Source organism: Anolis sagrei, chromosome X (assembly GCF_037176765.1).
Source record: "Anolis sagrei isolate rAnoSag1 chromosome X, rAnoSag1.mat, whole genome shotgun sequence".
NCBI classification, from domain to species: Eukaryota; Metazoa; Chordata; class Lepidosauria; order Squamata; family Dactyloidae; genus Anolis; species Anolis sagrei.
The window spans coordinates 82,097,696-82,124,132 of record NC_090034.1 but is presented as its reverse complement, the minus strand read 5'-3'; the positions used below and the strand labels follow the sequence as shown (position 1 = coordinate 82,124,132).

The 26,437-nt window shown below is 42.5% G+C and overlaps 1 protein-coding gene across 1 annotated transcript in view; it reads left to right on the top strand.

Annotated features, from left to right (window-relative positions):
* Positions 1-26,437, top strand: part of ADGRB2 (adhesion G protein-coupled receptor B2) — a 265,571-nt gene that overhangs the window by 202,096 nt on the left and 37,038 nt on the right. Inside the window, 5 exon segments of the mRNA XM_060784160.2 lie at positions 3,033-3,159; positions 10,313-10,416; positions 12,415-12,517; positions 23,709-23,859; positions 26,248-26,317. Of these exon segments, the coding sequence (XP_060640143.2) occupies positions 3,033-3,159; positions 10,313-10,416; positions 12,415-12,517; positions 23,709-23,859; positions 26,248-26,317 (555 nt within the window).

The following is a 26,437-nucleotide window of genomic DNA, read 5'->3' as shown; positions in this document are numbered from 1 at the left end:
ATTTGAGAGGTTGACATTCCAATGGTGGAGTGTGGATTTGAACTCTGGTCCCTTGGAAGCCTAACTTTTCCCAACCATTCCATTTTAGATGCTGGATTATAACTCCCAACAGCTTTAACTAGCATAGTCAATGGAGAGGAATGCTGGGAGTTACTAACCAATGATTTCTGGAGGGCTGCCAGATATTTATCTTTCATCTATGTATAAACAAATGAGTCCTTCAACAAAAATTTGCAATGTTTCATAGCCCCACAACAAGGAATGTTTGTGTTTAGGGTCCTGTACAGCCATTTATGGACCCTTCATGCTACTTTCCTTGTTGCTCCCTTGCTTCCAGATCTCTCTTTCTTCTTCTTCTTTTCTAAATACTACTCAACACTTCATGAAGGTTGAGCATGCTCAGTTTGCAGTGGGTTGCTCTTTGGTATTTCTCCCCCTTTTAAGTTGTTCATTCTCCGGAGACATTTTGTACTGCTGGAAACCTCAGAGTTCTCCAAGCATGCTAAATATCCCCTAATTGTTTCTCAGTGGCCCAGTTTTGACTCCATTTCTGTCAGCGCTATCTATCTGCATCCGCATACAGCTAGCTTCCCAGTTGATTTTCTCTCCCATTCTGTCATACCCAAGGACCCAGATCCAGCCCTAGATATAAGTTCTCAGTGGTGACTAGTGGATTTCACCTTGATGTGGCAGTGAATGTATTCTGCTGAACTCAACCTCACAAATGAATTCAGCACCTTGGATAGCTCCTTTGAATAGTAGTTATACTTCTGCTGTGATCAAACCTTACCAAGGCTGAATCTTCATTGAACGTTTAAGACAGTGGTTCTCAACCTGTGGGTCCCCAGGTGTTTTGGCCTACAACTCCCAGAAATCCCAGTCAGTTTACCAGCTGTTAGGATTTCTGGGAGTTGAAGGCCAAAAACATCTGGGGACCCCAGGTTGAGAACCACTGCTTTAAGAGCTTGGGGCCAAACTGACATGGTCCCCTCCTCTCCTCTCCCCTCCTCTTCCACTTGCAACTCCAGTGAACACAAGATGGTCATGTAAATAACTGTGGCCAGTTCTGTCCACTGTTTACCTGGATCCAAAATCATGAATTGCTCTGAATTCTATGGCAGAACTTATTTATTTATGGTATTTCTACCCTGCCTTTCCCAGCCTATTTATTTATTTATTTATTTATTTATTTAAAACACTTATATTCTGCCCTTCTTACCCCAAAGGGGACTCAGAGTCCTTCAGAGCGGAGCACAACATATACATGGCAAACATTCAATGCCTGGATACAATACATAAACATTAAAAAAACATTTATCTAAATATTAAAATACACCATTTACAATAACACAATTTAAAACCATCCTAGCCATCTGCATCAAATCCAATTGACCCTGTAATCTTTCCCATTGTCGCTTCATTGCCCTGACCCGAAAGCTTGGTCCCACAGCCAAGTTTTTACCATCCTTCTAAAGGACAGGAGGGAGGGGGCCAACCTGATCTCACCAGGAAGGGAGTTCCATAGCCAGGGAGCAATCACCGAGAAGACCCTGTCTCTTGTCCCTACCAATCGCGCCTGTGACAATGGCGGGACGGAAAGCAGGGCCTCCCCGGAAGGTCTTAATCTCTGCGATGGTACATAGAGGGAGATGCATTTGGACAGGTAAAGGCAACTCAAGGCGGCTTACAAATTGGCAGCAATTTGATGCCACAACAGTCATAAAATACAATTAAAAACATTAAGCACAATATTATAAAAATCCATACAAAAAAATGAAAACATATAATCACCAGTGTCTTCCTGTTAAACTCATTTTTCCAGTAACATCACCTTGCTTTTTCATGCTCACTCTTTCATAGTTCCATAGAACCTATAACTTGGGTTAACACAGGTAAAGGCCACATAAAGCAACTTTGCTTTGCAGTGAACCAAATCAGCTCCATGTATGGTTTGACTGCTATGGAGCTGATTCAGGTGCTCTTTGCACTGAGTGATCAGTGTAGACATGTCCCAGTTCTGGCACCACAATTTACAAATATGTCCAAATGATTAAAATGCTGAAAAGTCAGAGGCTGCAGCAGTTGGCTCTTCCCTGAGCCTACTGGGAAGGGCAAACTCCCCTATTGGGCTAATGACAGAGGACTAAACATATTTATTTACTTTATTTGGACCTTGTGTTCACTTCCAATTCTATCATTCTAATGGAGTGCAAACTTTTTGTGCATTTTGAACACCATTTGCAGCAACTAAAGTAATGAAGCAGAGTGGTGTGAGTGGAGAGAGAGACTGGGATAATTGAAGAGCGGCCAAAAAAGTGGCATGGCCAAGGATTAGGTGCCAAATGTAATCCAGTGTTTTAGCATACCAGGACTCAAATGCCTTTGCAATCCTAGGCCTCAATGCCTTTGGTGCCTAGTCTCAGTTTTGTGATGTTTCTTTTTGGTTACATTGCTAACTTCTGAAAAAGAAAAATAAGAGAGAAAGAGCTCCTGTCATCTCCTGGCTGTTTGTGGAGCGAGCCAGAAGGCGAGCAAGATAGCTGTCATGCCTTGAGGAGCCCCCTCAAACCTCTTTCAATCCAGATCCCCTTTGGCCCCATCCCCATTTCTGTGAAACCCCTGTCGGCATCACCCTTCAAAGGCAATCAATGCTGGCTGCTCTTACGGTGCTCTCCACCCCCCTGATCTTCCCCAGCAGGGAGAGGAATCTGTAGCAACAAGGGCAGGGCGATGCCAAGAGCAGCGAGAGAGGAAAGGGGGCTGGGTTGATCTCGATGGATGGAGAGAGAGAGAGGCAAGGAGGGGAGGGAGTCTGTTTGCCCCAGCAACTGGGTCAGGAGCAGCAGGCAACTCCGATCAGACAGGACCTGGGCCACTGCGATGCACAAACCCTGCAAAGAGTTAATGCCAGCAGCAGCGAGCCGGAGGGATGTGGGTTGAGTGTGAGTGTGTGGGGTGTGTTTGATCTCCTTTGAAGTCTCTCTTCTTCTCCTTCTCTTTCCCCTCTTTTTCCTTGGCGTTTCGTCCATCAGGGAGGCTGGTGCCGGGAACTGGGACAGTGAGAGCTGCCAGACCGTGGAGACACTTTCGGCTCACACTAAATGCCACTGCAGCCAGCTCTCCACCTTCGCTGTGATCGCCCTGCTGCCCAAAGACTTGGTGAGTGTCAACTGGCGGAAAGAAGCAGAGAAAAAGAAGGGGAGGAGAGTGGGATTTCATTGTGCATGCTCAGGGGCAGTCTAAAACAGCACCAGGATCCTGGAAAGTCTCTGTTTCAGGCCTTTCTTTTGAGGTCACTAGGCAGAGAGCCAGCGTAGTGCAATGGTCTGAGCATTGGACTCTAATTCTTGAGATCAGGGTTCTCATCCGCACTCAGGCATGGAAACCCACTGGATGAGTCACACAATCTCAGCCTCAGAAAGTTCTACGAAAGATCTGCCATAGGGTTGCCATAAGTCGGAAATGACTTGAAGGCGCACAACAACCAGAAGGCAGGGGAAAGCTGTATCTTCATTTCCTGATCTGTGATTTGGGGCTAATAAATCCCGACTTGTTTTGTAGGGTTATTGTAAGAGTACCAAAAGAATACTCCATGGAGCACTTTACATACTCTAAAGTGCTTATGTAAATACCAAGTATCTATTAGTGTGATTAAGTGTTGTTAAGCAGTAATTGTATTGGTATTGGCATTATTAGAACAACAGATCCCCCTATTTATCTTAAAGATGGATGAACCTGGCGGTTCCTCGGCTCCGCCACTTTTTCATTTGTGTTCCCTCGTACATTTGTTCCACCCCATTTCCACATGAACCTCTTTTAAAAACAAAAGAAAAGAAGAAGTCTCTAGAAAGTTTGCATTGAATACATACTTGTAACTCTTTTACTGTGCAGTTTAAAGCATCTCTTTAAAAATGTGCATTTGAAACTACGTTGGCAGTCTTGAGAATTGTATAATGAAAAGGAAAGTATGGGAGCCAGCTGACAATTAGATGCAAACACTACAGATGAAAGCTCCATCATATGCAATCTTGGGACTTGTAGTTCTGTCCTAGGAATTCTCTACCAAAGAATCCTGGGATTTGTAGTTCATTGGAGAACTCCGAATCCTCTAAGTTCAGGGGAGTAGAGGAATTCTGTCCTCAAATGACAAATCCTACATTTCATAGCATGGAACTATGACACTTCAAACTGCTATAATTTTGTGATGTGGACACTTTCCAGGTCCATTGGGGTCAGAGGCATCTTTAAGTACTCTTGAGGAAATCCTGAAGTACCTTTAGTTTTTACTTTATTTCTTTGGAGAGAATGAACTCTATTAAATAATTCTAGACTGTCTTGTCCCAGCATCTCTTGGGATGGACCTAAGATTAAAGGTAAAAGTTTCCCCTTAACGTTAAGCCTAGTTCTGTCGGACTCTGGGGGGGGGGTCCTCATCTCCATCTCTAAGCCGAAGAGCCGGCATTGTCTGTAGACACCTCCAAGGTCAAGTGGCCAGCATAACTGCATGGAGTGCCGTTACCTCCCCACCAAAGCAGTACCTATTGATCTACTCACATTTGCATGTTTTCAAATTGCTACCTTGGTAGAAGCTGGGGCTAACAGTGGGAGATCACCCTGCTTCCAAGATTCGAACCATTGACCTTTTGGTCAGCAATTTCAGTTGTTTAATCCGCTGCATCACTGGGGGCTCCACTTTAGAATTAATACAGTTTGACTCCACAGTTTGCCATGACTCAATACTATGGGCTTCTGGGAGCTAATGATGACTATTGAATGAAGCACTGGGCTTGGCCCATATTTCTTTGTTTTGAAGACCATCGCTTCCTCTAGCACATGATATGACATCATGGTTTCCATCGCTATTTATAGGCCCTGAATTTGGCCCAAGACTGTCCAGAACAGATCTCTTTTGTGATTTCTCCCCAAATTATTAGCGATGCCAGTCCCTTCCCTCTCATTTTGGCCGCCCACAAACAGATGGGAGGCCATGTGTTGCATCGGCCTGGGAATAGACTGTGGGAGTCTTACCTAAACTTGAACAGTTTCCATGGCAACTCTTTGGGTACCGCTTGTGGATGACCAGGGAGGGGTCCCTCAAATGCCATGGGGGGTGGGGATAGTTCTGGAGGAATGAGAAGTTTTATTGGGGGTAAAAGGAAGAGATTTGGATCATGGAATCATAGAATCATAGAGTTGGAAGAGACCCCAAGGACCATCCAGTCCAACCCCCTTCTGCCAGGCAGGAAGACATAATCCAAACCCTCCCGATAGATGACCATTCAGCCTCTGTTGAAAGACCTCTTTAAAAGGAGACTCCAGCAGACTCTTAGGAACTATATTCCACTGTTGAGCAGCTCATACCATCAGGTGGTTCTCCCTAGTCTTCAGGTGGGATCCCTTTTCCTGGAGTTTGAATCCATTGCTCCATGTCTTACTCTCTGGAGTAGCAGAAAACATGTTTGTCCACTTCTCAATGTGACATCCTTTCAAATATTTTAACATACCTATAATGTCCCATTCCATCAGCCTTCTTTTCTCCAAGCTAAATATCCCCAGCTCCTTAAGCTGCTCCTCAGAGGAGTCATGGTTTCCAGACCTTGGACCATTTTAGTTGTCTAAAGTGCAAGAAGGACATTGACAAGATGGAATGTGTTTTCCTCTGGACACATCCCACCTTGTCAATGATCTTCTTGGGCTTTTGTGCCCAGAACTGGACACAGGTGAGTTCTCACCAAAGCAAAATAGCGTGAGTCTCTTATTCCAAGGCCCAAAGGAGCTATCCAATGTGCTGAATCAGTTTGTGAGGTTGTATTCAGAATCCTCAGAGAGCTCCTTCAAAGAATGGAAAAAAATCCAGAGTAGATTCAGTGCCCCAATTAAGTTTATATATTCAGGATTGGGAAAAACCGATACCCAATCCAGGATATATACCGTATTTACTTGATTCTGATACTCACATTTTTTTTACTAAATTATGTTCCCAAAATTAGGGTGTGCATGAGATTTTTGTAATATGGTAAATATTTTGGTGGGTTTCAGGGTTATAAAAATTGAGATGTGCATTAAATAATAATAATAATAATAATAATAATAATAATAACTTTATTTATAGACAGCCCTCTTTCCCCAAGAGGACTCAGAGCAGTGAGTTTAGTGGCACATTAGACTCGAGGAAATGTGGGTAATTGTTATTACATATGCCATCACAGACTATTAAGACACACAATCACCTTTATTCAAATGTGAAAGGAAACCAATATTAAACAAAGAAACAGTAATTTCATTTCAGCCATTATAGTTGTCTGTCTGTAACCATAAATTCTGTCTCCATGGATCCAGGCATTCAAAGTCTTGAAAATATTCCAAAAAGCAAGCCTTTGTTTTGCAGTTTTCTAGAAGGGATGCCATTTTAACATTGTATATAATAGGAAGTGAGCAGTCATGGATTTTGGTATCTACAGGAGGTTCTGGAAGCCAAAAGTGTATGGATACCGAATGCCTGCTGTATTCTGAATTTTTCAAACTTAATAGACTTTGTATAATTTAAAAGTGTTAGGTATGTCTCTGAACCATAACTGTTCACATCTTAGTGGCACAGAATAGGAAGATGTGTTTCTGAGCATGTGCAGAGGGCAACTTGCTTGTTCCCTCCATTCATGGCTTTTTTCACACATTTGAACGTTACATAAAGATAACGAGTGTCACATCCAGAAAGGAACTTCAGTGCCCCTGAGAAACTCTTGCCATTTTTTGTCTATTTTCAAGCTGCCATTCTTCTCCCTCCTCCTCCTCTTCCTCCCCCAAAATCTGCACCTTTTTCTCAGCGCCTGCCTCCTCCGTTCGCTTTCCCTCTCCCAGTCTCCCCATTGTTCCCACCTTCCCACTCTCCTTCTCCGAACCCAGCCCCTTCTCAGACTCTGCCTTTCACTGCTGCAGGAGATAATGGAGATCTATTCTCTGCAGCATTCGCTCACACTGCCGAGGTCCCTTGAAATTTATAAGGATTATTAAGAAAGTCTTCCAGGCATTAAGATGCTTAGCGAGGGGGTGGGGAATCGGTGCCAGAAGCAAACGGGCAACCATTTTAGATGGCATGGAGAGCAGGCGTTTGGGAAGACCTGGGGTCCTTATGTCTCCTGCTACTGTTGCCAACCACTGGCCAATCAAAAGAAGCCTATTCTGTGTTCTTGCCCCAAAGACTCCCACTCTTGTTTATGCTTTCCTTACCAGGCTGGGTTACTGGTAATGAGATGGAGAGGCATTCCAGGGAAAGCATGGATTCCTTTCATACCCTTCATCCTTTCCTTAATGGAAATCTGAACACATGTGGCCAAGTTACATCACAAGGTGGTCCAGAGAGAAATCATTATCACTGTTAGGAATAAGACACCAAAATGGGAGAGATAGCTAACACCCCAGAGGACAGGATCAGGATCCAAAACAACCTTCTCAGATTAGAGAGCTGGGCCAAGACTAACAACATGGATTTCAACAGTGAGAAATGTATGGAATTACACTTTGTCAACAGAAGTGAAATGCACAGATATAAGATAGGGATACCTGGCTTGAAAATAGTCCACGTGAAAGGGATCTTGGAGTCTTAATAGATCACAAACTGAACATGAGGCAACAGTGTGATGCAGCAGCTTAAAAAGCCTATTCAAACCTAGACTTCATCCATAGGAGTTTTTGTTGTTGTTTATTCGTTCAGTCACTTCTGACTCTGGTGACTTCATGGACCAGCCTACTCCAGAGATTCCTGTCGGACATCTCCACCCCCAGGTCTTTCAAGGTCAAGCCAATCACTTCAAGGATACCATCCATCCATCTTGCCCTTGGTCGGGCACTCTTCCTTTTTCCTTCCATTTCCCCTAGCATCATTGTCTTCTCCAAGCTTTCCTATCTTTTCATTATGTCGCCAAAGTATTGCCTCTAATACCCTTCCCTCCAGTGAGCAGTCGGGCTTTATGTTCTGGAGTATGGACAAGTTTGATCATCTTGTGGTCCAAGGCACTCTCAGAATTTTCCTCCAATACCACAGTTCAAAATCATCTATCTTCCTTTGCTCCACCTTCTTTATGGTCCAGCTCTCACATCCATAGGTTACTATGGGAAATACCATTGATTTAACTATGCTGTTTTAATCACCTGGAATAATCCTGTGTCCAGTTTTTGGCATTATCATTAGAGAAGGATGTGGGCACAATAGAAGATGTCCAGAGAAGGGCAACCAAAGTGGATGAAGGTCTGGAAACCATGACTCTCTCAGAGGGATAGCTTAGGGAGCTATGCATTTTTAGCTCAGAGAAGGGAACATGAGAGCCATGTTTAAATATTTGAAATAATGTCCCATAGTGGAGTGGAAAAGTGTGTTCTCTGCCGCTCTGGAGACTAGGACACAATGGAGCAATGGATACAAATGTCAGGAAAAGAGATGTTACTTAAAATTTAAGAACATTCTCTTGAGGGTCAGAGTTTGACCTTGGAGGGTTTTTTTAATAGGATCTGGGTGGCCATTTGTTGGGAGGGCTTTGACTGTGTCCTTCTGCCTGGCAGAATGGGGTTGGAGTGGATGGTCCTTGGGAGCCCCTGCCAACTGTATAATTTTATGCCACAAGCTTAGAGAGGGTGCAATAATTTGATTTTGTTACTAGATAGAGATCTTACCCTTTCTTCTCTCCTGATCCCTTTGTTGAGTTATTTTGTACTTAGAATTCAATTTGCAGCAATTGAAACAAACTGAGGACAAAAAGGGGACAGTAAGAGAAAGAGAGAGAAACTGACATTCTAAAATATCTGGAAAAGTGTGATGGCTGAGGATTAATTTCAATTGCCCCTTCTGAATTGGGACTTGATGGCATGTGTCATAGGAATCAAAATAGAAGTTGCCCGTTGCTGCTTTTGTGCATCCCAACTTGGCCTCTGTCCCAGTTCTTCGAAAAGTGTCCATCCCCAGATCTCTTTAAGAGACAGTTAGACCCCATTTCTTCAATTGGCACAGGAATATTTTAAGGACATTAGTAATGGAGATATACATTGCTTCCACTGTAATTCTTCTGTCTCTTATATAGACCCTGGGAATAAATACTGAGGATTGTAGTTTGAGGGGCCGAGGGCTCGGAGGATGCTGCTAGCGATGCAAATCTTTGCTTATTTCATTCTCGGGGGGAAGAATGAGTCATTTTGGATTTTTTTCACTTTCTGCCACGAGAGATTAGGAAAGTTTTGCAAAGAATAGGGAAGGACGCTTTCATTTGGCTTTCTATGGAGAGATACCTGAAGTCTCTCTGTGACATATTGTAATATGCTTATCTTTTCACTTGCCTTATCTTTGTACAGATATGTCAGAAAACTGCTGGCAGCTATTTTTTTTTATAAAAAAGACACAAATTGCATATATTCACTTTTGGACATATGTGAACTTCTAAATGAAAAAGTATGCTGGTAGGAAACTTGTTGTTCATTCCAACAAGAGTTAACCCAATAAATAAATATGGTTTACAAATATGTTGGCCCACTATTTGACATTTATTGATTACTATTGGACAGGAACCTTAGAGGACGGGGTTCGAATTCTGGCTCAGTCAGAGAAACTCCTTGGATGAACTTGGGAATTGAACCAGGGCAGTTAAACTGATGTCAAAGTGCATTCATTCTGCAGTGTAGACGCATCCTGAGATTCCACTTTAATGGATCCATCTGGTGGACTCCTGGGATTTGAAATTTAGGGAACAGTACTTAGAATTCTTAGGGAAAGACCTTTACTGCTTTGGCAAACTACAAGCTCCCGGATTCCTTAGGACACAACCCTGGAAGTCAAAGTGGAATCCTAGATTTCAATTAAAAGTACAGTAGAGTTTCACTTATCCAACCTTCGCTCACCCAACATTCTGTATATTCCAACGCAGTCTGCCTCCCACCTGGATCCACAGCTGTGTCCATACATTGCGATGTTTTGGTGCTAAATTCGTAAATAGAGTAATTACTACATAACGTTACCATGTATTGAACTGCTTTTCTGTTGATTTATTGTAAAACATGATGTTTTGGTGCTTAATTTGTAAAGTAATGTAATTTGACGTTCAATAGGCTTTTCCGCAATCCCTCCTTATTATCCAACATTTTCACTTACACAACATTCTGCTGGTCCATTTATGTTGGATAAGCAAAACTCTTCTGTACCAAAATAGAGAGTATGTAGGAAACTTCTAGTTTTGCTTACAGCTTCTTCCTTTGAGAATGGAGTTCCTCCATTCCAGACCTGCTTCCCAAATACATCTTGTATATTCAATTTTTTTTGTCTTCTTTTCAGGCCATGGATTCTGGTGCTTCTCCCTCCGTTCCTCTTATGATCGGCTGCGCTGTTTCCTGTATGGCACTGTTGACCTTACTGATCATCTATGCTGCCTTTTGGAGGTAGGTTGGACAAGCAGTCTATGGGGAAATCTACACTGCAGAATGAATGCAGTCGGACATCACTTTCACTGCCAGGGCTCAATGCTATGGACACCAAGGAGTTGTAGTTTTGCAAGGTCTTGAGTCTTCGCTGTCAAAGAATGCAAACTATAACTCTAAGAATGCCATTGCATTGGGCCATGGCAGTTCAAGTGGTATCAAATTGCATTGATTCTACAGTGTAAATACGCCCCATGTTCACAATCTGCAATCTTCCTAAATGAATATGAATACCCAACATTATATTAAATATGTCTGTTGTACAATGGCAAATAATCCAGCCCACAAGTATTGGGTGTTCATGGCCTTTCAAAATATATTAAATGCATGGTGGAAAGGGTGATGCAACCTTTTTGAAAGATGAAGAGCTAGTCATCTATCTATCTATCTATCTATCTATCTATCTATCTATCTATGGAGCCTCTGTTGACACAGTGGGTTAAACTGCTGAGCTGCTGAACTTGTTGGCTGAAAGGTTTGTGGTTCGAATCTGAGGAGCAGGGTGAGCTCTTGCTGTTAGCCCCAGCTTCTACCAACCTAGAAGTTCAAAAATATGTAAATGTGAGTAGATCAATAGGTACCACTCTGGTGGGAAGGTAACGACGCTCCATGCAGTCATGCTGGCCAGATGACTTTGGAGGTGTCTACTGACAATTGCCAGCTCTTTGGCTTAGAAATGGAGATGAGCACCAACCCCCAGAGTTGGACACAACCATACTTAATGTCAAAGAGAAACCTTTACCTTTCTCTCTCTCTCTATTTACCTATGTATCACATCAAAATCAGTATGCATGTTTATTTGCCTGTTTGTACCACAAAGACTGTTACTAGGTGAAGTGGACCTCTGTGATGTCACTGAATTGGATGTTGCAAGGTGAAATAGCCATCTATGATGTCACAGAAAAACAACAGTGACATGTGTATGAGGAGTAGGAAAGAAGGAAAGGTCCACAAAGAGAGTCTGCCTACCAATGCTAGAGTGTAGCCCTCGATATATACAGCAACAACAACAACAACAGCACCCCCCCCCAAAAAAAAAACCCAACAACAACTATTTCTTACCTGTCTCTTCTCCTGGTCCAAGGGAGTACAACATGATAAAACATATTACCACAAAATATATATCATAAAATACATATGCTAAAACGCATTGCCATAAAATAAGCATATTAAAATACATAGTATAAATCTATATATATAATAAAAGAGAGTGTTTGTATGTATGCGGCGGAAGTGTATGTGCCAGCTTTCTGATTGGCTGTCACTGTGGTGCTATTTGCATATGGTCTCTGATTGGCCAGCCTCAACAGGTGGAGAAGAGGGTTAATGAGAAAAGCAGGGACATGAGAGAAGGAAATTTGCATATGGTCTCTGATTGGCCAGCCTGAAAGTTCCAAGATTCTGAGGTGACAAAAGAGGAGAGAAAAAGGCCTTAGGCTGTGTCAGAAAATTACCAATACAGACCAAACTTGGCACACAGAGCCTCCATGACCCACTCTACATCCTACTGCAGTTTGGAGGAGGATGGACCATGGACCACTGCGAGCCATATAAATAACTGATAAAGACCAACCTTGATACACAATTCCTTTCTCAAATAACCCGGGCAGTGCTGGGTCCCCAAGCTAGTATTACAATAAAATACAAAGAGATTGTAAATTTTATGGTTTGAAATTAGCTGGGTCACCCTGGCTTTGGTCAGAAAAAGAAAGGCATTCCAAGGAACCTGATAGACAAAGGAACACAAAAACAATACCTTGTGTCCAATTTATGAGAAATAAGAGTCCATTGTTTCTTTTGGAGGAGACCTACTTGGCTGCCTATATCTAAAGTTTCCAGAAGATGGACCCATGAAAAGGCACCCCAACCCTTTGTTTTATAATATGCAAGTGTCTCCCTATTAAGTACAAGATGGATATGATCCCTGGATATCTCTAAAGCATTTCCTACCTTTCCCAGGTTTATCAAGTCAGAGCGCTCCATCATTCTTCTGAATTTCTGCGTCTCCATTTTGGCCTCCAATGTGTTGATCTTGGTGGGACAATCCCAGATGCTCAGTAAGGTAAGAAAATATATTTTAAAAATTGGCAAAGTCTTTCTACTTAACTTTTTGTCTCAGGGAACACCAGATTGTTGTGTTTTTGCTATTTGATTCCATCAGAAAGTCTTTAGGGAATCCAGTCCCTACTAAGGTGTTTCTTGCAATGGAGAAACTACATGCCACATTATTAATTTACTTGTTTACTCCATTTATATACCGCTTTTCTCAGCCCTCGGGCGACTCAAAGTGGTTTACAGTAGCAAAATTTAATGCTTGAACATCATGAAACAGATTAAAACAATGAAAAACCATAGCATCAATATACAAACATTACAAAGTCAATACTACATAACTCATGGTGTCTCTTAGTTAAAATCAAGATCCAATCTCGTCATTCAGTCGTTTCATGTTCCAATATTTATTACACTGCCTTTTCGAATGCCTGCTCGAATAACCAGGTCTTAACATTCCTATGAAATGTTAACAGAGAAAGGGCCAATCTAAAATCTCTGGGAAGGGCATTCCGTAGCCAAGGGGCCACCACTGAAAAGGCCCTGTCTCTCGTCCCCACCAAACGTATTTATGACGCAGGCAGGATCGAGAGCAGGGCCTCCCCAGACCATCTCAACGCCCTAGCTGGTTCATAGGAGGAGATACATTCAGACAGGTAAATTGGGCCAGAATCTTCACCCAGTAAGAGGGTTTTGTTTCTAACAAGTAGAACTCCATTGATAGGATGAATTTTGATGGAAATTGCAAGTTTTTTGCAAATTGTAATTCTTGGTGCTTTTGTTTCATATGGTTTGGATCTATACAAACTTTTGGATTGATGGTTTGTATCTGTTTTAGTCTTTCATTGCTTGCTGTATGAGTGTTTTGCTTTAACAAAGATGGAGAAAGCTCTATTTTCGTGTAGATTGCGAAATGCCCTCTGTTAGACTTTTGGTTGGCTCACTTTCTGATGTCTTTCTCTCAGGAGACAGTTAAATAAGGTTTTGACCATTAATTGCATGTTGTAAAGGGATGGAAATAATATTGGAAACAATTCAGAAAACCTGTTTTGACATATGAGAAGAATTCTCAATATATATTTTTTATAGTTTGGGACTCTTTTTTTTTTTTTACAAAATTCATCCATCTTTTGGCAAAGAAAATTTATTTATTTATTTATTTACTTCATTTTTACCTTGCCTTTCTTGACCCGAGAGAGGACTCAAGGTGGCTTACAAATTCGGCAAAAAATAAATTCCGCACAGGTAAACAATAAACATATTGCATCAAAATATAAACAATTTAAACATATAAGCAATTAAAACACATAACAATCTATCAAGCAGATTAAAAACCATATATAAAACGCCGAGTCATGACCTCATGTCCAAATCATTTTATTCAAGATGTTAAAGGCTCATTCTGTAGTTTCCTATTCACCAATCGCCAGCATAAAAATCCTGGTCCTAGGTCTCTTTCTAAAAACCAGGAGGGATGAGGTTTGCCTGATGTCACTGGGGAGAGTTCCACAGCTGAGGGGCCACCACTGAGAAGACCCTGTCTCTCGACCCAACCAATTGTGCTTGCGAAGAGGTTGGGACAAAGAGCAGGGCCTTCTCTGCTGATCTTAAAGCTCTTATAGGCTAATAAAGGGAGAAATGTTCAGACAGGTAAGTTGGACTAGAACCATATAGGGCTTTATAGGCCAAGATCAGCACTTTGAATTAGGCTCAGTAGCAGACTGGCAGCCAGTGGAGCTGATGTAACAGAGGAGTTGTATGCTCCCTGTACGTCATCCCAGTTAGAAATCTGACTGCTGCCTGTTGGACTAGTTGAAGTTTCCAGGCCATATTCAAAGGAAGCCCCAGGTAGAGTGTGTTGCAGTAGTCTATGCGAGATGTAACAAGAGCATGGACTAGTATTTTCTCTGCAGAAAATAGCCTTTTCTGCACAAAATAATTAATATTTCTATCCAGAAATATTATTCCCTGCATTGAGAACATGAAAATCTGTCATTTGTGAATTTTGTGCAGACTACTGAATATATATTCTGTACAAAATTCACAATTGGTTGATTTGCGTAAAAGACAACTTTTTGCGCACAAGAAACAGCCTATATCTGCACTGAAAAGAACCATACTTTTGCACACAAATATTATTTGCACACAAATATCATACCTTTACACACAAATATTATTTGCCATCCATAAATGACTATTTTTTGTGCAAGGGAACCGTATACAAATTCTGTGCCGAATAAATTGTCATTTGTAAATAGGCTTCAAAAATTGCATGACTTTCTTGAAGCTGGAAGGAATTTGTTACTCAGTTCTTTCAAAAATAAACTCAATGAGGAATTGCATCCCTGGGAGTTTTGTATGCTTTAGAATGATTTTTAATTAGTGTTACTTTTGATAGGATTTTGTATGTGATTGCTTTAACTTTTTAATTATATTTTTTCAACATTGTATTCTATTTATATTTGTATTTGGAGTTGTCTTGGATTAGACATTAGTATAAAACTGGGACATAAATTGAACAAATAATGGATTCTTGTACCATTTGCTGGGAAATGTAATGGAGATGTGCTCCCCTTTTGCCCTTGTTCAGGAGGCCAACAACCTTGCTGAATTTTTCATTTTTCTTCTGAGGTTGAAAAATGCCTTGAATATCCTCTCCATCAGTTGTCACATGCCACTCTCAGTTTATTCATACTTCATGCATCTTTTCTGTTAAGCTCAAAGGAAATGTACCATTTTTAAAAAACCCGGACTTCATTTCAGTGTAAAAAGGTCACCTTTTGAAAGAAGTGCAGTTTTCTGATCTTGAAATCCAGTTATGATGGAAGTTTTAAACCTAAAATTAAGTCCAATGTGATTTATGTTGAATTATGTTTTCATTTGGTCGATCATTGATTCTTCATGGTTGCTTTCTAATCTATCGGAAAGTGGGTTTTCATGTTTCTGGGTCACGATGAAAGAAGAGAGCCATGGGTTTTTGCCTCTAGTACCTTCAAAGGACCTGACCTATTTATTTAATGAAAATGTTTAGGTGGATGAGTAGATGGAGGGGGGGGGGGAGGGATGGATGGACAGCTTTACATTGAAAGAGAATACAGGAAAGTTTATCATTGTGTTGGTGAGATGAGAAGGAAAGGAGTAAAATTACCAAATAAGGAACCGATGCATCAGTCACCCTCCTGCTGGACACTCCATCCTTCCCAGTCAGTGGACACAAACTATGGAAGATGGAGTCCAACAACATTTAGAAGGTCGTCACTCCTATATGTCAAATAGAAAATATCTCCGATAAGTAGAAGATCTGGAGCAATTACAATATCCACCTGGTTGCAATGTTTCATCCAGGAACAGTGAACAGAGCTAATGCATGTGCTCTACGTTTACTGTCTGGGATTTGGTTCAGTTTTCGCTACATTCGTCAGGATCAGGACAGAAGGTGGAGCTCATTATAAATATGTATAGATTAATTAAGAGGAAGCTACAATATGTTAGGATGAGAAGGAAGGCGCGAATGCAATGAGATAATGGGAGGTGTAGTCCAACAACATCTAGAAGGCCATCCCCTCTATATGTCACGAAAATATCATAATAGGTAGAAGGTCTGGAGTAAATCCAGTGTTCACTTTGGAATGTGCAAGGAAAGGAACAATTGACAGGAATTATGGGAAATGAAGTCAAAACACATCTAGAAGACCATTCATCTTATATTTCAAATAGCAAATTTCTGGAAAGGCAAAAGGTCTGGCTCAGATCCAATGTTCTCCTGGTTGCAATGTTCCATTCAACATTCTGTTAATAACACACAAACGAGTAGCTCAAGGTAACAAGTGTAAGTCTTCAGATGAGGCACAAGGGGGTATTTGCTATCTCATTGTGGTTCATGAAAACCTCCCCACCTCCAAGTAGCTGCTAACTCTCATGGAGCAGCCATTCAATTGATTGTGGTGGGAGAAGAAAAGTGGCTACCACACAATGAGAGGCTTCCTCCTGTCCCCATTTCTCAAAGGAGAGAGAAGAGGTCCAACCATGATCTCAATCAATTTTCTCCTTATGTGCCATGCCAGCTTCTTCACATCTAGGGCTGCTATAGCTGTCCTTTCTTGTCTGGCTTTGGAATACACATCTGGAGGGCTTGGGTGCGTGTGTCACATCTCAGTACATAAAGAAACAGCCTCCAAGCTTCCTAGAGGCAAACTGAATGCTGTTGCAACAAGCTGAAAGCCGGACTAGAATGCCCCTTGATCTAGCCCTGCAGCTCTCTTCTCCTGCTCCCTCGCTGCAAAATTTGAGGAGTGTTCCCTGCAGCTCCTGTCAAACTCTCTTCTCCCTCCTTCTCTCAATCATATTCTCATCCTCTCTCTGGGACAACATTCCTTGGGGTGAGGGAACCAAGCAACATCTGTGTGCAAATGACTCATCCTTAGTGTAAAAGCCTGTCCTTGTACCTTTGTCTGCATGGGGGAAATTGAAATCCTTGCTTATCTGCAGCCAGTACATCCAGGAAAGAAAGCAGAGTGGGTGAGTGGGTGGAGAGATGCTGTGGAGGAGAGGAAAAACAAGGAGCTGTGTGGGTTAAAAATACTGTAATTTATAAGACAGAGAGAGAGCTGCAACTCAAATTCAGTATCCAAAATACTATACTTTTCATAGATGCATGAAGCAACACTCTAGCCTTTGAAAATATAAACTTTGCAAAGATAGATTTTAAAGAAGGAGGCATGTCACCAGATTATATAGAGCAGTGGTTCTCAGCCTGGGGTCCCCAGATGTTTTTGGCCTACAACTCCCAGAAATCCCAGCCAGTTTACCAGCTGTTAGGATTTCTGGGAGTTGAAGGCCAAAAACATCTGGGGACCCCAGGTTGAGAACAACTGATATAGAGGGTCCCAGGTTGGTGGCTTTTGTGTCAATATTGATTCCAATTTTAGGAGCTCTCCAAAGTGCTGAATGTGGAGGTGCTGGTTAGGTTTCAACCATATAGATTACTCCTGTGAGCTAAAACTAGCAGGAGATAGGTCCTGATTGTCCCCGGTCCCAGGGCAAGATGTCTTCAGTGAAAGCTCCCACCACTTGGCAAGGAAACCAGAGTCACCATCTCTGCTGCTGAAGCTACCCAACTTTCTTTCTCCAGAGCTGAATCGACAGTTATGTCCTCCCACTTTGTCCCTTTGGACACAATCCCTTAAAGAGAGTTCAAAAGCAGGAAGAGGAGATATTCCTGCTGGGTGGCAGCGTTGTTTTTCTTTCTCCCTTTCACCCATAGATTAGGAATGGGCTCCTTGCTGGTGGACTTTTCTTTAAGACCTCAATAGTCTGTGGTTCTTGCAAGATGCCAGTCGCCACCAACCAATGGATAAGAAGAATCTGTTCTGGTTGTAGACTGAATATTAAATTATTCAAAAATGCTGAACGTATTTGAGAAAGGGGGTTCAGAACCTTAGGCAGCTCTAAAGATCAAGGTGGATTCACAACTACACCAAAAAGGAAGACAGCTACCATCACTAAAGTCACTCATAGGCCTGGAGGTTCAACCAGATGAAGGTAGAACTAAGGTGGAAGATAGAGCTAGTTCTTATCTTTCCTGTTTAGGGAACAGGATTTGCTTCAGCAAAGTTGACTTCTCTACAGAAACATGTTTTTGCACAAAAAAATGTGTCTGTTTTTTTGCACAGAAGTCCCCAACTGCATAGTGTTCAAAAACTGTAGTTTTCAAGAACTTTCTCACAGCAAAGAAAAAATTCGGACCTCAATTTGTTTGTGCTTGTGAGAAATAATCTTTTGAGGATTTACATGTCTGCAGCACACTCCAATGGTAGCCAGTTGTTTCCATATCAGATATGTAGTTTATCTGTTTGGATGGTGTTCTACACATTTTTTATTCCAAGGGAGCTTTCCAAGGTACTGAAACCTCCCCTCAAATAGGTATGGTACCTTGGACAGCTCCTGTCACATTTGAAAAGCAGAATTGCCACACTCCTGACCTGAAAGTCACACTGTGCCACCAGTGTCTGCATTCATTACATTCGTTCAGGTGTTCTTCCTGGCCAAACTGATCACTCCACTTGGGAAGCTATAGAAAAAACTTTAATACCCCTTTATTTTGTGGCACAGGGGGAATAAAATGGAACGTATTTGTGAAAGCAAAAATAGCTCTCCTGTAGCAGATTTGACTCTCTGGCTGAAGGGAAGTGGGGAAAAAGAGGAACCCAGCTCAAACTCATTTCGGGGGGTGAGCATTCCTCCTTCTCCAAGCCTGCAAGCTTTCCAGTGCAAACCCTCCAGCTTAAAACATTAATTCAGTCCGGGGAGATCAAAGGCGGCTTCTGCCTTATTCTCGCATGCTGTTTCCCCCTCCCCAGCAGCCAAGCCATCATGGGGGGGGGGGCTTATTGGCAAGCAACCTCGTGCATAATAGATCACTGCCCTATGGCACTTTCCCTTGATGTACCAGAGACATCACAAGGCTGGGAAGTGTGTTGGAAGCACGAGGAGAGCAAGGAGAGGCATGCGTAAGCCAGGAAAAGCTCTGGAGCATCTGTGCAATACCAACTCCATCTTGCCCATTGAAATGCTAGGATTGTAAATAGCTTGGAGACATTAAATTTCCTCTGGACTGGGATCAGAGACAGACACTAGATTTTTTTTTTTTTAAGAGGAGAGAATGGAGTAATAGAAACACGGTTTCCCATTGGGCACCAGTTTAGTAGCCTTTGTTTGGGGTGTGGCTACCAGGGAGAAACAGAGGGTCCCCTGCACGGTAGTCCTGTCTTCCAATGAATCTTACTCCTGTCTCCAAATTCCTAACATTGCAGGTTGAAATCACATCTCTCAAGGGTCTTCTAGGGCACAATTGGGTAGGAATTATATTCTACCAAACAAAGATAGCCCAACCATGCAAGATGGTTCTTACTTACTTATTTACTTAGGCAATCCCTCATTGTCCAAGTAAGATTGTCCTCCAAGTTCAGTGTCCTGGCGGTGAGTACGTAGGTGACTGTGGAGCCCTATTCTTGACCTGAATGTTCTCCCGCAATGAGGGCATCGGTTTCCAGGTGGAAGGTGGTCCTAGTCGGGGTTGGTATGATGCGCCTTCCTCTTGGCACATTTCGCTCTTTCACCCTCCATTCATGCCTTTTCAAATTCCACAACACTGCTGGTCACAGCTCACCTTCAGTTAGAGCGCTCAAGGGCCAGGACTTCCCAGTTCTCATGTCTATGCCAGAGATTTTAAGGTTGGCTTTGAGCCCATCTTTAAATCTCTTTTCCTGTCCACCAACATTCCGTTTTCCGTTCTTGAGTTCGGAATAGAGCAACTGCTTTGGGAGACAGTGGTCAGGCATCCGGACAACGTGGCCAGTCCAGCGGAGTTGATGGCGGAGGACCATTGCTTCAATGCTGCTGGTTTTTGCTTCTTCCAGCACACTGATATTTGTCCGCCTGTCTTCCCAAGAGATTTGCAGGATTTTCTAGAAGCAACACTGATGGAATCATTCTAGGAGTTGCATGTGACGTCTGTAGATAGTCCACGTCTCACAAGCATATAGCAGGGTTGGGAGGACAATAGCTTTATAAACAAGCACCTTGGTCTCCCTACGGATGTCCTGGTCCTCAAACACTCTCTGCTTCATTCGGAAAATGCTGCACTCGCAGAGCTCAGGTGGTGTTCTATTTCAGTGTCAATGTTGACTTTTGTGGAGAGGTGGCTGCCAAGGTAGCAGAAATGGTCAACATTTTCTAATGTTACACCATTAAGCTGTATTTTTGGCATTGGAGAGGGATTGGCTGGTGACTGCTGGAAGAGCACTTTGGTTTTATCGATGTTCAGTGACAGGCCAAGCTTCTCGTATGCTTCTGCGAAGGTGTTTAGAGTGACTTGTAGGTCTTCTTCTGAATGTGCACAGACAACGTTGTCATCAGCACAATTCTAGGGCACAATTGGGTGGGAATTATATTCTACCAAGCCAAAGATAGCCCAACCATGCAAGATGGTTCTATCAAACCAAAGATGGCCCATCAATTATGCATGATGGGCTCAGTTGGGTGTGAGAAGCCCAGAACTGCTTAGCTTAAATTGCGATGAGACAAATTAACGTTGTTAATAGACCATACTTTACTCTCTATTGAGAATTTCAAATATAAGCCTGATTCTCACTGGATAAGCCCAGCTAGAGCAGACCTATGGAATCAATTGAGTCAATGCTTAGGTAAATCCCAGTAATTCAATGGGACTGCTGTATTAGAATCTTGGTGCTGGGATTTTGTGTATACATACCTGCATTGCAAAACTTGGGGAAGTTGCTTTTTTTGTATGACATCTCCCAGCCACTGAGTGGTACTGGGATTTAGCACATGTGTTTCTTCTATGCAGCTGAAGAAAGCTCCTTTTAAATTCTTTTTTAAAGACTAGGTTTGTTAGTCACGCTATTCTGGGATACGTAGTTCAAGAGAGGAACTTTCTCCAACTCTGCGGCTGTGTTTGGCGAAACACTCTTTTCCAAGCCCTGGGCCCCAAGCCAAGAGTTCTCTGTTGTCACCTTGTCTGCCTGATACAATGCCAGTAAAACTAATACAGCCATTGATTGATTGAATCCAGAGGGAGGTGGGAAAGGGAGAGAGCGCAGCTACTTTGCAAACAGTGTGTGCTTTACTAAATGGCAGGAACGGGAGGCTGCGTATCCCTTGCATGGTTTGCCTGGGGCTTTGAAACCGAGCCTCGCAATGACATCATGTTGGGCATGCAGCAGCCTTCCAGCTCAGGGACCGTGCTCCATTTGAATAAATCAACCTCTACAAACAAACAGTGGCCAAAGCCTGGGGATCGGCAGCATGTTCGAAGAGTTGCGTGGTGCGCACATGCGTGCTTTCATGTGCTACTTGCCAAATGTCCATCCCAACTGGGCCAGAGCCATTGCTTTATGTTTGAAAAGTGCATGGCTCAGGCCCATGTTCAATGACAGTTGTAGGCACCTCTGTGTCATTTCCATGCGCTTTCCCACCATATCATCGAAGTCCTGTTCTTTGCTTCCCCGGTCACCCTCTCTGTTTGCTCACCCTCCTTTTTTAATCCACTCGGTTGCTGTGGCAACTCATGTGATTCGGGTGATAATGACGCCTGCATCGGAGATGCGGATGTCATGGAAAAACCAGATCCTGCCGTAACACTGAGGATTGCATCCATATTGCAGAAATAATGCAGTTTGATTACACTTGACCTGCAATGGCTCAAGGCTATGGAATTCTGGGAGTTGTAGTCTGACAAGGTCTTTAGACTTCTCTGTCAAAGAGTTCTGCTGCTTCACCAAACTACAACTCCCATGACTTCATAGCATTAAGCCATGGCAGTTACAGCAGTATCAAACTGTATTATTTCTATAGTGGAGATGCACCCTAAGACTCCAGTTCAGGGTTTGTAGGCTGATAGTAGCAATATCAGTGTACTTGAGGGCACTCCTAAAAGGGTGGCTGTAGTAACACATACACAGTAGGTTGAATACCTGAATTTTTTATTATTTATTTACTTATTTGATCTGTATCCAGGGGTGGCTCAACCCATTATGCAAAGTGAGCATTTGCAGTATAGTTGATTTTGCCCAGGGGCACTCTTGAGGCACTCTTGGGGGAAAATAGACCTCGACATATGCAAGTTGTAGTTATTGGGATGTATAGTTCACCTACAATCAAAGAGCATTCTGAACTCCACCAATGATGGAATTGAACCAAATATGGCACACAGAACTCCCATGACAAACAGAAAATATATATCAGTGATTGGTTGGGGGGGGGGGGGACAAAATACTGTTTGCTTACCATTGAAAATTACCTAGGGCCGCCTCTGTCTGTATCCCACTTTGCTCTTAATATGGGACCGAAAGCAGCTTCTATTATAGTTGTTGTGTAACTTTAAGCTCTTTCTGGCTTATGGTGGTTCTAAGGAGGTCCTATTGCAGGGTTTTCTTGACCAGGTTTGTTCAAAGTGGGGCGGGAGGGGGGGATGCCATTGCCTTCCACAACTTGGTCTTGGATCCACGTCTCATATTTTGAGTCTCCTTCTTGTGAAAGAGAGACTGGATGGCCTTCTGTCAGGAGTGTTTTGATTGCGTAGCAGGATGGGGTTTGGTTGGATGGCCCTTGAGTTCTCTTCCAACTCTGAGGTCTATGATTCTGTAGTGTAAAGTTCAAAAAAATCCAGTGCAAACATTAATTTCAAATAGATGAAAACATACAGGAGGAGGGGTGGTGGTGGTGGTAATTGAACCTTCTTCAGAAGGAAATTCTAGAGCCTGTGAATAACCCCCAAGAAGGCTCTGTCCTATCTTCTCACCAACTATACCTATAAGAATAATGGGTTGGAGAGAAGGATTTCCTTCAAAGATCATAACCATTAGGTAGGATCATATGGGGAAATGCAGGGTTTCAGATAGATTGGACTTAACTTGGTTAAGCTCGGTAGTCAAGTTGCAAGAGAAATGAATCAATGCCATCCCATTTTGGACCATATTTATATTACTACTAGCTGTACCGGCCATGAGTTGCTGTGACCAACCTTTCCTCCCTCTTTCTCTCCTTCCTTCCCTTTTTTTCTTTCGTCCCTTCCTCCCTCTTTCTTCCTCCTTCTCTTTTTCCCCTTTCTTCCTTCACTACCTATTCTTGGACTGCAACTCCCAGCAGTCCTCTTCATTGATCTATCTATCTACCTACATATCTATCTCTATCTACTCTATCTATCTGGAGAATTGCTGGTTGTAGGGATTGGGATGCTCTCAAAGAAATATGTAGGGATTGGGATGCTCTCAAAGAAATCCAAGGAGAAGAAAGCTTGCATCTTGGGAGCAGTGCATTTGGATCATCCTCCTCTCCTAAAGGGCCTGGTCTAGGGGATGCTGGGAACTGTAGTCCAGAGTGTGGATATGCTATTGTGTGTTTTATTTGCCAGGGAGTTTTTGGGCATGCACTGTAGCGTCTTTTTAAAAACTTTTTTGGCTTTTAAGTCCCTTCTGCTGTGTTTTTATGAGTGATGGTCACTCATTGGCCTGATAGATGTATTGTATCCAAATTTGGTGTGAATTTGTCCAGTGGTTTTTGAGTTATGTTAATCCCACAAACTAACATTACATTTTTATTTATATAGATGAAGAAATGGCTGGTGTTCCCCTCTGTATCCTAACTCTTGCTGCTCTCCTCCTTCTCTTTCTCCACCCCAGGGTGTCTGCACCATGACAGCAGCCTTCCTCCACTTCTTCTTCCTCTCCTCCTTCTGCTGGGTGCTGACCGAGGCCTGGCAGTCTTACTTGGCTGTCATTGGGAGGATCCGGACACGCCTTGTTCGGAAACGTTTCCTCTGCCTTGGATGGGGTAAGTAAACCAGACTGGATGGTCAAGGAAGCACTGCCCAAAGAGAGGGAGGGATGCTATAGAATTGTAAGGACTGATATCAACATAGATGCCCCATTGCTTGATGGTTGCAACATCCAACAAAGCCTGGCCCAATAAAACAATGTTATGTCAAGTCATAGAGAGTCTAGGACCTGATTCCTACTAGTCAACTCTACTAGGGGTGTAAGTCCTTGACTTCATCCTCACAGCCACATATGGAAAACTATGATCATTTCTTCCCCGGTGTGAAAGATAATTATAGTCATCCCTCTAAATGGAGCCCTCGGTGGCACAGTGGGTTAAAGCCTTGTGCTGGCAGGACTGAAGACTGACAGGTCGCAAGTTCGAATCCGGGGAGAGGCAGATGAGCTCCCTCTATCAGCTCCAGCTCCTCATGCGGGGACATGAGAGAAGCCTCCCACAAGGATGATAAAAAAAATTAAATCATCGAGGCATCCCCTGGGCAACGTCCTTGCAGACGGCCAATTCTCTCACACCAGGAGTCACTCCTGACACGACAAAAAAAAAATCCCTCTAAATTTGCAGTTATGCCTTTTGCAGATATTATCACATTATGTAACAAAATTTGAAAAAAAATCTGTTCCTGGTTTGAAAGTGTTATTTCCTGTTTCATTGTGTGGTCCTTATTTTGAAAGTGGAGCCCTCGATGGCCGACGGGTCAAACCCTTGTGCCAGCAGGACTGAAGTCTGACAGGTCAGAGATTCGAATCCAGGGAGAGTGTGGATGAGCTCCCTCTGTCAGTGCCAGCTCCCCATGTGGGGACATGAGAGAAGCCTCCCATAAGGATGGTAAAACATCAGAACATCCGGGCATCCCCTGGGCAACGTCCTTGCAGATGGCCAATTCTCTCATACCAGAAGCTACTTGCAGTTTCTCAAGTTGCTCCTGACATAAAAAAACAACATTGAAAGTAGTTGTCCTACTCCAGAAACTTCATTTGAGACTCAATGAGATATTTGTTGAAAAACTATAGCAAGATGTGCTGCAGGATGCCTGTCCTGCAAAACCAGAGTTTTTGCAGTTTAATGAATGCTTTCCATGTTTTTATGATATATCCAATTAGGAGATGGCATTTATAACACAGGAACAAAAATTGTGCTACATAGTGTTATTCATGGATTTGATTAAAAATGTTCTCTCCGGGAATTTGTAGTAGGACTCTATGGATTTGATTATTCATAGATTTAATTTAAAATGTTCTCTCAGAAAATATTGAGGTCCTATAGTGAGGCTCTATGATTGAGTTCCTCCAAGCATGCTGGCAGACCTAGAGATTTCTAGAGAGAGAATACCTATCTAGGAATCCCTAGTTCCTGCAACATGATTCTGTATTCAGCTTCCAGCAGAAGTTGACGATAAAGTCCTTCTGGAAGACCTAGAAATTCCCAGAGAGATATGTTTTTAATTGTAGTTTTTCATTTTCATAGAGTCATTGGCTCTTAACTCGAGGAAATGTAGAGTAAGACTGTTTTCCTCCACATGATTCTGCCCTGTATTCATATGTTTCAGAAAAATTATCCACAGAACAGTTTCTACCTTATGCCCCACAATTGATCTTAGCTCTTTGACTACAACAAGAGATCTGCCTGAATGCAGAATGATCCTTACTCCTGATTTGTGTGGTTCATATTGGTTAGACTCTTCAAGGGGATTAAGAATGCTTTCAAGGAATGTTCTCAAACATTACAGTAATGTGATTTGGGAAGATCATACATAGCTGGCCTTGGTAGACACTTCTCCAAGAGTCACTTTGGATATGGGATTCCTCTTCCTGACTGATTCCGTCATCATGGGTTCTTAAGTGCAACATGAAAACTTTTCAGAATGAATATTGGCCAAGTATTGCCCAAACCCTGGTCCTCCAAATGTTTTGGACTTCAGCTCTATGAATTCCTGGCTGTTGACCAAGCTCCCTGGTGCTTCTGGAAGTCCAAAACATCTACAAGACCAATGCTTGGGAGTCACTCCTTTGGAATGAAATGTTTCGTTAGCCTCAACTGAAGTGGATTGCTTGCATCTCTTGTTGAATGAGAATTCAATATATTAACAAATCCCATTGATTCCATGTCTCTAGTCAGGCTGAACAATAGGATTTAGGACTTTAGGTTCTCTATATTTTAGCGTATGCATTAAACTAACCTGCTGATGACTTTATTCTGTCTCACTGGAATGTTTTATACTGGGTTTTTAGTGGTGCTCCTTGTAAACCATCCTGTAATGTATGTTTTACTATAGCTCCTATTTGGAGTTTGTTTCCATAAGTTGCCTGGGGGATATTTACTAATGGGCAGATGAATCCAAGAAATAAATGAATGCATGTTTGTGTCTGTTTCTGTCTCACTCAGGGTTGCCAGCCTTGGTTGTTGCGGTCTCTGTTGGCTTTACTAGGACCAAAGGATATGGAACATCTAGCTAGTAGGTGTCATTGGAATTGATGTCCTTATTTCCTTGAAGCAAATGGGAAAGGGGATGCAGGGGAGGAGAGGAACATCAAGAGGGTCAGGCTTCAAAGGGATAAGATAAATTATTCTTTCT